This window comes from Lygodium microphyllum, chromosome 24 (assembly GCF_053477565.2).
Source record: "Lygodium microphyllum isolate KBCC chromosome 24, Lygodium_microphyllum_v1.1.10, whole genome shotgun sequence".
In the NCBI taxonomy this organism is placed as follows: Eukaryota; Viridiplantae; Streptophyta; class Polypodiopsida; order Schizaeales; family Lygodiaceae; genus Lygodium; species Lygodium microphyllum.
In genome coordinates, this window is record NC_141158.1 from 116,938,248 (window position 1) to 116,951,317 (window position 13,070).

Genomic DNA, 13,070 nt, shown 5'->3' on the forward strand with positions numbered 1-13,070 from the left:
CAATACCACAAGCAACTCAAACTAGGAAAGCCATAGAGCCTTAAACGCAAAAGTTGGTAGAGACTAAACAAGTCTATCGACCAAAGCCAAACCCTGCTACTCACACTCTACCTCAACCCTATCCTCCTAGTGCCCCTAAGATCTTACTAGCATCTAGTAGCGTGGTACCCTCGACTCTAATCAAGCCCATCATACAAGGAGCCCAACCACACTCTCGGAAACAACTAGAGCCACATCCATTAGTTGACAAATTATCTAGTTCAGTCAAGCCTTATCCACAAATAGATCTTAAGCCATCCTATGAACGACAATAGATCCTCACATTGGCTAAAGACATTGCTGAGAACACATGAGATGACCTGATCACCTGTATCAAGCGTTTGGATGCCACCGTGTTCACTCTACTCCCTAAGATCTATGAGCGTTTGGACCTAAGCATGCTTGATCCATCCTTAGCGTTAGATGTTTGCTCCATGACATGCACTTGGGAGAAATACGAATTTGTGCTGGTAAAAACCTCCATGATTCTTGAAAGAATTGATTGCCAATGCCGAGATATCTCGAGACCCAGCCCTCAAACAATGGCTGATCACCTCCTATAGCAAGAGCTGAGTTACTGTCACGAGCCAAAAGTTGGAGAAACTTTGCAAGCTAGCTAATAATGACTCATCCTTCTTACACAAGTGGCATGCTTTCAGACTCTGAAGGCTGTCAAATCATGACTAACGCTGAGCGCAATGACGCGCCATTAAGACTTCTGAGTATGATCCCACTTATGTAGCTCCTACCTCTTTTAGGGTATTGGCCATCACTCACAATCGATCGCTGGAAGATCATGTCATGAGACACCCTTACCTAGATTGAGTCCTTACTGGAGAAAGAGTTACATATTGCTAATAGGATCGACTCTGCTAACTTCCACATGGATGTTCTCACCTACATCACTCAAGTAGGCATCCGTCCTTTCGACATGGACCGCTTTGCTAATCTCAAATACAATCTGAACTTCTATAATTGGCTCATGCAAAAGTGAAACACCACGAGCACGCGTTGAATGCCCTTGACCCCTCAAATCTTAATGCTAGGAAGGATTTTTGAGGCAAGGTGGAATCAAACATGTGAATAGGTAAGGTGAATGAAATGCACGGATGAAACCTCCATCAGTGAGCAAGAATAGAAGAAAGTGGATAAAAATCAACTCATGATTGATGAAAATTCATAAAATCTTTCAAACAAATGGACTGCTTGAAGGAAAAAATGCTATTCTTTGTAATTCAGCATGTTAATTTTCATTAGAAGGCATAATTAATTCCTACTCACCTTTCTGTAAGAAAACACCTTGAGGACACTAATGATGAACTATGGCATTATGAAAGGTACCCACAATGGTAGGTCAAGACAAAAGCATCAAACTCCCATTCTCGGAAAATGCCACCAAGCTAGAGGATGCCTTGACCTTCTCCGAAACTAATCTACAGGACTCAATCACCCATTTTCTCGACGAGTTCACTTTTTGTCCAAATCCTTATTATTACTTGTAATTATCTGAGATTGCTTAGGGTACTACTTAGATAGGACCCTACGCCACAGGAGTGCCACCTCCCACCACTCTTTTTTTATCTTAATGCCGGCATAGATAGATGTGTAATGGCTAGGCTAATGATACGCGATGCCCTTCAACCCTCTCTTTGTGTAGCCCTCTTAGAGGATATGAGTGATAGCCATTTCTCTAGTTGCATCCATCCCTTCCTATCCACCACCCCTCTTAATGCTCAAGTAGACCTAAAAGGATATATCCAAAGTAGACAATTTCTTAGCAAATCTATTAAGCTGCCAACCCCTCCCTCTCATGTGTCTCTGATGACAAGGACTAAATCTTCGTCTATCTATTATTTATTTAAAAAAATAAAAAGAAGAAGAATAAGAAGAAAAGAAAAGAATAAACCAAGAGAGAAAAGAGAAAGAAAAGAGAAAAGCAAAGGAAAAGAATAAGAGATCACGAGAAGGAAATGAGACATCCCATGAGGTGGCAGTAAGAACATGTAGATTACTAGGAAGACAAGGCGGTGAAGGTACCCTAGAGACTAGAGAGATATGAGGCTTAGTGCTGCCTACGGGGCACAAAAATATCTAGGACTCCAACTTAGAGGCATGGATGGCTTTCTGTAGTAGCACCCTACTGCATGAAAGGGATGATTCTACCTACATACCCTACCCAAGGAGGAGCACCCTACTGCATGAAAGGGATGATCCTACTACGTACATGCCCTACCCGAGGAGGATTGGAGTTGACTCCAAGCGGGAGGTGCATGGTAGGTATGACTTTCCTCTGATCTACGATGTAAATGCCTCATCTCTTGAAGAAAGCCTGATCTTCACCTAAAGGGATCTCCACCCATCCATAGCATGTTTCCTCAAAGGCTTCTCTTCATGCCCCAATCCTGCATTCATCACCACCTATAACTATATCCTTTTATTGTGAATATTATTTTTTAAAAAATCTATTGCAGAGAAGATCGGTTTTCGCCCCTCTTTTTTGATATCAATGCTAGAATAAATAGCTATGCAATGGTGCATCTCATGATGAGAGCCAACCTCTTGCTAACATTTTGTATGAACCTATTAGAAGACATGAGTAATAGTAGATTCACTAGGTGTAACCATCCATTTTTGTCATCTACACCACTCAATGTAAGAGCCAACTTGAAGGGGTATCTGCAGCGCCTTCTTGAGCAAAGCCCTTAAGCCACCACGCAGCTTGGCCCCTGCTCATGAATGGTAACTTAGTGTGCTCCCTTTATAATTCAAAAAAAAAGAGAAAAAAGAGAAAAATAAAAAAAAATGAGAAAAAGAAAAAATAAAAGAAAAGAGAAGGAAAAGAAAGAGCAAAAGAAGGAAAAAGAAAAGATGAGAAAAAGAAAAATGACAAAAAGAGAAAGAAGTTGAAAAAGAAAAGGAGCGCAACAATGAAATCAGCCCATTGTTGCTCTACAAGTGTCATAATCACTACACCTAGGGACCACCCTAGCCCCTCCCCCACATCACAATTTAGGGCACATCATAGGTAGGACATGATTGATAGACATGTCTCCCTAAGTCACTCACATAATCCCCATTCCATGAACTAGGTCCTCAAGTGTGGGACAACACCTTAGGCTTGCCTATCGACCCATCTCCTAGTTCCACCAGTACTTGCACAGTGCATTGCACAGTAAGGTAGACACAACCCCCTAGGAAGTGCACTCTTTTTCTTTTTAGGAACAACAGTGCAACAAACCAACACCTATGAAGGTCTTCATCGACCAATCATCTATCTTCGCCATCGGTAATCTCTCAAACTCACTTCACAGAGCATGCCTACCAAGTGTTATGGATCCCCCTTGGACCCACCACACACATAGCGCCACGGACCATCTCAACATGACACAAAAACTCCACAAGGCACCTCAACAGGACATGGCACAACATGTCATGGCTTCCCCTTCAGGCTAGGAACCCAACACGACATGGTAACATGACACAGAGGTCGACATGGCATAGCACCAACGCATCTCAACAGTCCATCATATCACCAACATGGCCCATCTCTTTAGCAACCCCAAGCACCATTCCATATCAACCCTCTACAAAATCAACCCATACCATCAGGTGCCATGGGACTGGCACCCACTAGCTAGGAGGGGGTAATGTTACACTCTCGAAAGTCCAAGATGAAAAAGCTGGAAAATAAAAAATAGAAGACGGATGGAGAGAAAGGCACACTTAGAAAAAATATGAAGACATGAAGTGTAGGAAAAATCCTCGAGTGTAAAAGGAAGTATACAATAATAAGCATACCATAATATGCTAGCAAGAAAATTGCTAAGCACATTGTAATTCATTTTGTAAAAGAGTCTCGGGCTCTCTCCCATGAAAATTGTAAAGAATGAGAGGCGTGGGTTGAGGCCTATGCTAATAGGAAGGATAAAAAAAAGAGTAGAGGAAGGGAAAAAGGTTGGACCAAAAAGAGGGATGGCCGCCCAAGGAAGGGATAAGGACATGTATAAAAGTCAAGAAATGAATGAAGAAGCTCATTCTTGTGTGTGGCCAAACTTGCTCTCTTCTTGCTTCTTACTCTTGCTTCCTTCTTGTGCATGAGAGAGGAAGAGGGAGTGTGAGACAGGGAGAGAGTTTGTGTGAGGGAGTGAGGAATTGTGGAGAAGCTCTTCTTCTCCTCTCTTCATCTTCATCTTCATCGTTTTCCCCTTCTTGCAGAGGTCGAAGCTCAGAGCTTTGGAGATGGATCTTGCTTGAGGGCACATCTTGAATTATGGAGCCATCAACAGATTCGTGGGAGGAGGTACTCAATCGGATTCGAAGGTAAGCTCACTACATTGGTGTGTATTATTCTTCTTCTTCTTCTTCTTCTTCTTCTTCTTCTCTCTCTCTCTCTCTCTCTCTCTCTCTCTCATTCTATATCCTTTTCAAAGTGTGTGAAAACCTATGTTCGAAAAAATTTAAATTAAATAAAGCTTTTAAATTGTTTAAGTAAAGAAAAGTTTAAATTAAAAAATTTAATCTAATTGTGAGAGAGAGAGAAGCTTTTGATTTAAAAAGAAGTTTGATTTAATTAAAGGAAGGAGAGAGAGAGAGAGAGAGAGAGAGAGAGAGAGAGAGAACCTAGGCCTTACACATGTGAGAGAGAGAGAGAGGGGAGGGAGGAAGAATTTAATTAAAAAGGGGATGGGGAAAAGAAAGATAGAGATTATAAGTGAAAGAGAAGGGCAGGGGTTTTAATTTAAAAAAGAGAGGTGAGGGGAGGGGAAGACTTTAATGAAAAAAGAGAAGGGGAAGAGAAAATGAGATATTGCAAGCGAGAAAGAGAGGAGGGGAGAGGGTTTTGATTGAAACAGGGAGATTTGGAAAAGGGGGTAGGTTCAGGGCTTTTTCGAGCCTATAGCTAAAATAATATAATAGTAAGATGAAAATTCCTATCTTAAAGAATGAATGCCATTGATGTTGTTTGCAAGTAAAGAGATATCTAGAATGAGTTTAGGATTAATGGTAAATGAGCAAAGGAAAAGTTTTATAGCTACTATAAAAAGTTTGACTTGAACAGGGTGGATTCACAACGTCATAGTTTTTGTGCCAACTTGTCATGACTTGTCGCATCTACTTAAACAGGGTGAATGGCAGCCTTCGGGTGTAAGCGGAAAGGAGAGTTTACGTACCTTTTCGTGGCCCGTCCCGATCGGATGATGGGATGTCATTTCCTGTTCAAGAGTAAAGCGACCTTCTCCGTGCAATCCCGGCTCCCCGCAAGCCGACCTTTACTCTTCTACAGCAGTCCCGCAAGCTGATAAGAAGGTACCTGCCCACTGCCGGCCATTGCATACGTCCTACTGGGAATTGGATAGCCTCAACGATGAGCAGGACTGTCATAGACGGCCTTCCCGGGTTCATTACTCTCTACAGCGACGGCTCCTACGAGCGCCTCAAGGCGGCCTCCGTCCCGTGCAGCTCCCGCGATGGCGCCGTGGCCACTGCAGACGTCCGCATTGACGCCCTCAATGGCGTCTGGGCGCGCATCTTCATGCCTCCTTTACCCACTACCTCCACCTTCACCGAGAAGGAGAAGCAGCAGCAGCAGCAGGAGCTGGTCCCTGTCGTGCTCCACTTACATGGTGGCGGTTTCTGCATCGGCAGCCCTTCGGCTCCCCTCTTCCACGACTTCTGCGAGAAGATGACCGCCCGCTCCGGCTGCATCTGGATCTCTCTCCATTTCCGACTCGCACCCGAGCACCCGCTGCCCGCCGCTTACGACGACGCGTTCGCTGCGGTGAGGTGGCTCCATAGCCGTGCTCGTCAGCAGCGCCAAGGGGAGCTGCGGCGGCCTGCACATGTCTGCATTGGCACGGAGATCAGCGACGATGGCCGCCAAGCTGATGACCATCATCATCAAAACGGGAAAGGGTATCTGCAGCTGCAAGGCGAAATGAATGGAACACGAGCTGCTGCGCAAACGCCAGGTTTCCAAGTCGAAGCAGCTGCAGAAGACGGCTCCTATTCACCTCATGTGGAAACCCTAATCATGGCGACCGAGACCGAATATTCGGGATATTCAGAAAGCGGCCAGTTTAATGCTGCAGGGGAAGCCCTGGGCCTGCGCTGGCTCGCTCGCCATGCCGACTTCTCGAGGTGCTTCCTGGCCGGCGAGAGCTCCGGAGGAACCATGGTGCATTTCACAGCAGCGAGAGCGTCCGCATGGGACGTGCGGCCCCTGCGTATCCGAGGCCTGGTCTTCATCCACCCGAGCTTCCTGCAAGGAGACCCCCGCCCCGACGAGGACACCTGCACGAGCTCGCCATGCCTGCAGTCCTTGTCCCGGATGGTGTTCTACCACAAGGCCTGCATGCCCCCCGGCGCACCTTGGAGCCATCCCTGGAAGAACCCCTTGCATGCGGACGCCACCCCGAAGCTCTCTGACATTGACCTCCCTCCTGCACTGGTTATGGTAGCCGGCATCGATATGCTCCGACCAGGCGCATTGGATTACTACCAGGCCCTCAAACAGGACGGGAAGGATGCTCAGCTCTTCGTCTCGCAGGAGGTTGGGCATTGCTTCCACCTGTGCACCCCGGGACCTTCCCCCAAGGTGCAGGAATTCGAGACGCGGCTTATCGAATTCCTCCATTCCTTCTGATCTTTTTACAAGACTTGCTGTAGGTGGGAGTCCATGGATTGCAGCGTTAGAACCAAGACATGCTTGGGTTAAATTGTATGAGTCTGTGTGGAACTTTGATGTTAGAACTTTCGGAGTTGATGGAGCACTGGCTAGAGTTCGAAACAGATGGCGGTCGTTCATTGGAATGTCTTGCATTCTTTCCCTTCAAGTCTCCTTTCTCAAGTTCATGGACTTGCATATGAAACATAGCTTTATAGTATGTAAAACAACATGCGTGCTATATAATGTATATAGTGGAGAGCCAAACAAATTTCCTTGAATTTTTTCAAGATGGGGCCTATGCTCTCCCCTTTCCACTAGAGTGCATCCTAAATCATATCTACTCCAAGTCAAAGTACTAGCTCACAAATCTACTTTTTTTGCTAACAGTTGGCTCTTCTTGATTGTGTGTGGAGTTGCTTTCTCCTCTCCTCTTACTCACAATCAACAACTACTTGTGATACAAATACTTACTGCTTAACATTGTTGCAATCTATGTGGCTACAAGAAAAGAAGTATGAATGGTTGCATCACTTGGAAATTTTAATTTAAAAAATAGATAGATTTCTATAAATGTGCAATACATAAAGCTTTATTAATACTATACATTATATCATTGGGAGGTTTTATAATTCTCTCCAAGGTTTTTAAAGATAGGGTTTGGGCCATACCTTATTGATTAAAGTGTGTATTGTCCCATCCAACATTGTTCAAGTGTAAGCACCAACCATAGACTTGGTTTTATGTTATAAGTTGTTTCTAGGAAATTGTGTGTAGGTCTTAGCTCCTCTTCTCTTGCTTAAAAGTATTGCTCTACTCACTCATTTTCCCTTCAAACATCAATCCCTTTCTCTATTACTTAGTCTTTCACCTAGTAAAATACACCTCACATCATTCCTCAATCCATTATCGTCAATTACACCATGTTGATATGGGTCCTATTGACCATCATTTTCATGTTGCTACCACTTGCCACCACTAGTCTAACTCTCCCATACTTCTCATCTATTCTCAAGCTCCTCTATTGATAAAACTCATATAAATGGCTCTCAACATTCAATGGCCATTTTAAAAGCATGTCTCCTTACTTGTTACACAATATGAGAGCTTCACCAATCTATTGGAGTTCTCTTTTATCACCAAAGCTTTTGGCACAATACTTTTTGCTTTTTGCTTGACTTTACAAGAGTGGATTTTTCTTCAATCACTTGCATATGCTCATAAAAAATAACTTTGAGTTCAAATTTTGGAAGATTGATTAACTTAATTTAGAGTTGGTTGACATACTACCTCTCCCAAGTTGATGTGGTTATGGAAGTCCATGAATAATAGAGCTAAGAAAGTTTTAATTTGCTAGCTTAGAAGCTTGATAGTGTAGAGCCCTTAATCAATTTGTGTTTCTTGTGCATCTTGCCATCTTGCATCCAATTTTGAATTACTTGACTTCCAAGTTGCCTTGGCCTCCCAAACCTCTATCTTCAAGTTTCATTGGCCTCTAAGTTGCCCCTGACCTCCCTCAAACATCTATCTCCAAGCTTATTAGCTCTCATCCAAGTCATTGTAGCCACTTGGGATATTTGTGTTGCAACTAGGTTAAATCAAATTAAATGGATCTCTAAACATTATTATCACCTAGCTAATTAATTTGAAATCACAATAACCATGCAAGTTGCACATGTAGCCCTCCTTAAGAGAGGCTACTATAATCTATTGCACTCATTGGGATAATCTACAATGTGACCAACCTAAATATTATGTCATTAGCAATACAAGGCTATCATGATTATGGCCATAGCAAGTGTGTTAAGAGCATAGTGTTGAGGATAATACTACATACTATTGTTCAATATTGTTGCAAACTATGTTACTACAAGAAAAGTATGAATGGTTGCATCGCTTGGCAAATATAAAATTTTTAAAAATAGATTTCTATAAATGTGCAATACATAAACCTATATTAATACTATATAGTATATGGTTGGGGTTGTTATAATTCAAAGTTTTCAAAGATAGAGTTCTAGCCATGCCTTATTGATTAAAGTGTGCATTATTGCAGCATGTATAGTGGGCATTTGCCGATCTGGGTCATGTCTTTTGTTCTAACACAATGCCTTTTGCTCAAACTCTCTCTTTTGATTTACATGGCAAGGTTCGGGTCACTGACTTGACCTACAAGTGGATACGTTATGGGTAATTTAAACAATCTTCCATCTCAAGCTCATGGACTTGCATATGAAACAAAGCTTTATAGTATGTAAAACAACATGTGCGCTATATGATGTATATAATGGAGAGCCAAACAAATTTCCTTGAAATGTTTCAAGATGGGGCCTATGCTCCCCCCCTTTAACTAGAGTGCATCCTGAATCATATCTACTCCAAGTCAAAGTACTAGCTCATAAATCTACTTTATTTCCTAATAGTTGCTTCTTCCTGATTGTGTGTGGAGGTTCTTTCTCCTCTCCTCTTACTCACAATCAACAACTACTTGTGATACAAATACTTACTGCTTAATATAGCTGCAAAATATGTTGCCACAAGAAAAGAAGTATGAGTGGTTGCATCACTTGGAAAAAGTAATTTAAAAAATAGATAGATTTCTATAAATGTGCAATACATAAAGCTTTGTTAATAATATACAATATATGGTTGGAAGGTTTTATAACTCTCTCCAAAGTTTTCAAAGATAGGGTTTGAGCCATGCCTTATTGATTAAAGTGTGCATTGTCCCATCCAATAGTGTTCAAGTGTAAGCATCAGCCATAGACTTGGTTTTATGTTGATATTGTTTCTAGGAAATTGTGTGTAGCCCTTAGCTCCTCTTCTCTTGCTTAAAATACTGTTCTATTCACTCATTTGCCCTCCCAACATCATTCCCTTTCTCTATTACTTCATCTTTCACCTAGTAAAATACACCTCACATCATTCCTCAATCCATTATGTTCATTAATTACACCATGTTGATATGGGTCCTTTTGACCATCATTTTCATGTTGCTACCACTTGTCACCACTACTCTAACTCTCCCAGATTCTCATCTATTCTCAAGTTCATCTGTTTGATAAAACTCATACATATGGCTCTCAACATTCAGCGACCATATTTAAAAGTATGTCTCCTTACTTGTTACACAATATGAGAGCTTCACCAATCTATTGGAGTTCTCCTTTATCAGTACACTAGAGCATTTGACATGAGACTTTTTGCTTTTTGCTTGACTTTACAAGAGTGATTTTTTTTTTGAGTCACTTGCATACACTTTGCAAAAATAAATTTGAGTTCAAATTCTGGCAGACTAATTTAGAGATGCTTGCCATACTACCTCTACCAAGTTGAGGAGGTTATGGAAGTTTATGAATAATACAACTAAGAAAGTTTTAACTTTGCTAACTTAGAAGTTTAATAGTGTAGAGCCCTTAATCAATCTGTGTTGCTTGTGCATCTTGTCATCTTCAATCCAATTCTACATTACTTGACTTCCAAGTTGCCATGACCTCCCAAAACTCTATCTCCAAGTTTCATTGGCCTCCATGTTGCCCCTAAAATCCCAAACCTCTATCTCCAATGTTATTAGCTCTCATGTATGCCACTTTAGCTAGTTGGGCTATTTGCCTTGCCACTAGGTTAAAACTTTAATGGATCTCTTAACATTTTTACCACCAAGATAATTAATTTGACATCACAATAATCACCTAAGTTGTATATGTAGACCTCCTTAAGAGAGTATACTATAATATATTACACTCATTGGAATAACCTACATGTTAGATATACTAAATGCCCCACCCCCATAAGGTGCCACCAATGATCCACGGTGCTCTATGTTGTAAGGGCCCCATTATGAGGAGAAGCCATATGTGAGCACGATCATTGGGTGGATCCTAACTTGTATGTCAGATGAGGTCTATGTGATCGGATGACAAAAGGTGACCTTTGTGGATCTAGGCTTGGGTTAGATAGAGTAGCTATGCCATGGCCTAACGACAAAGGGAATATTAGAATATTCCCTAGTTGACCATGAAAATTTCATAATATAGTCAAACATGCCGACCAGACTATCTTCCTCGGCTATAAAATGAAGACTCCTCGAAAGCCATTGTCAATCTATCTTTACCTAGTTAGAGTTTTTCCAGCTACCCTTAAGTTGTTCACCTATCATCTCTCTGGATCACCATCTAAGCTTCACATTGGAAGCACATAGGTGGACATAGCCATCTTTGTATTAATTCATTTGAAATTAACTATTATTCTCATATTTTCCATGTATTCTCTAATCCTTGCTCAGATTATGTTCACAGTATCATGTAATTTCTACATGGTATCAGAGTATAGGGGGCTCTAAGTGAAGCATATGCAAGAGGCAAGGGCTTCAACAATGAAGAGGATAAATGTCGTCTACTGCATCAAGTAGTGGTGCCATCATATCAAGTGGTGGGGCTACTATATCAACGATTCAAATGACGAGGATTCATCCACTACAACAAAAAGGCTCCATAGACGCGCTTGTAGATGCAATATTTGAATTGTGTTAAAAAATGTCGAGCGCATTTATTACCGCGTCTACTAGCGCGTCTACAATTTTGCGTCTACAAGCGCGCTTATAGTGAAAACTACACGTGCATATAGATGCGCATATACACCCGAATATAGATGCTCCTATAGACGCACTTATAGATGTGCATATAGATACGCATATACATGCGCACATACATTGCACATAGATGCGATTTCACTTGCAAATTAGACGCAAATATAGACGCGGAAAACAACGTATGAAAAAAAACCTCAAAGGAGATGTGGTTGTTTAATGCGAGTGCGTCTACAGGCACGTCTACTCTGTGGATTAGACGCGCTCTTACACGCACCAGCTCCACAAAACTCAAAAAACCTAGGAGGTTTTATGGATCTTCAACACTTGCATGTCTACGAGAGCGTCTACTCTGTATATCAGACGCGCTTGTAGATGCGAATTAGCAGTGAAGCACAAAATAAAACTAGGAAAAGCAAGCAACAATTAACATACCCAAAGCTAAGAAGGAACCAAAATACAACTCAGAGTAAACACAGAGAGAGAGAGAGAGAGTGAGAGAGAGTGAGAGAAGAGAAGAAGGACTCACCTTGAATATTTGTTGTGATGGGCAGCGACACAACTACAAACTCCTTCTTCTCCTCCATCTCCTTGCTCTTTGGCTGTTCTTCTCGTCGCAACAAACATACCAAAAGCTAAGAAGGTAGCAAAATACAACTCAAAGCAAAGATAGAGAGAGAAAGAGAGAGAGAGGGAGGGAGGGAGGGAGGGAGGGAGAGGGAGAGAGAGAGAGAGAGAGTGAGTGAGTGAGTGAGTGAGAGAGACAAGAAGAAGGACTCACCTTGAATCGGTGTTGTGATGGGTGGCGATAGGGCTACAAACTCCTTCTCCTCCCTCTCCTTTCTCTTTGCCTCTTGCTTCCTCCTCTCTTTACCCTTTCTTCTTTGCCTCTTCCTTTCTCCTCTCTTTGTGTCGTGTGCCTGTCAAAAAAACCCAAAAGAAACGCAAGACGGGACTACTTTGAAAAGAATGACACACCAGCAAGATTTTTCAAAATTTTTTAAAATTTTAGTGTGCGTCTGTGCGCGCGTCTATAAGCGCGTGTATATAGAGTATGAATTGCTTATAGACGCACTTATATACGCACAGTTAAACGCACTTATAGATGCGCATATATACGCGCTTATAGATGCGCATATACATGCACAAATACACGCGCATATACATGCGCACATAGATGCGATTTCACCTGCAAATTAGACGCAAATATAGACGCGCAATTACATCTATATTTTTCAAAAAATTTTAAAATTTTAGTGCGCGTCTGTGCGCGCGTCTATAATTGCTGCTTGTTGTAGTGACGCGTCTGAAAACGCGTCTATATTCGCGTCTATTTGCGCGGATATATAGACGTAAAATTCGTGTCTATTTACACGCTCTTTTATATGCACATACAGACGCACCCGACTTTGCGCGTCTAACATGCGCGTCTATGCCTCGTTTCTATTGTAGTGATCTACCAACCTTCAACGAAGGCAAGTTAGATGGTACAAACTACACTTTGTGTAAGTTTAAAATCACAACTATCCTTGATTTGTATGAGCTTCTAGAGACAATGCTGGAGACTAACATAGAACCACAACCCACCCCTGGTCCATCAAATTCAAGTATTATGATTCCTCCAAATGTAGATCTTCTATGAGCTTGAAAACGAAGGAATGCAGATGCATTGTGTGCCTTAGTTACAGACTGTTTTGACAGTGTTTTGATCTTGATTCAACATACAACCAAGGCATGAGAGGCTTGAAACGTATTGAGAAGTTAGTATGAAATGCAAAA

At 41.9% G+C, this 13,070-nt stretch overlaps 1 protein-coding gene across 1 annotated transcript; it reads left to right on the forward strand.

The window, feature by feature from the left end:
- Positions 1-5,191: 5,191 nt before the first annotated feature.
- On the forward strand, positions 5,192-7,206 carry LOC148015549 (putative carboxylesterase 17). The gene has a single exon (XM_087665302.1). The coding sequence runs from the start codon at positions 5,405-5,407 to the stop codon at positions 6,680-6,682; it is 1,278 nt and encodes a 425-aa protein (XP_087521428.1). The 5' UTR covers positions 5,192-5,404; the 3' UTR covers positions 6,683-7,206.
- The last annotated feature ends 5,864 nt before the right edge of the window (positions 7,207-13,070 follow it).

Bases quoted from the DNA above. Each gene is read 5' to 3' on its own strand.
- LOC148015549 (XM_087665302.1), top strand. From the start codon at position 5,405: ATGAGCAGGACTGTCATAGACGGCCTTCCCGGGTTCATTACTCTCTAC.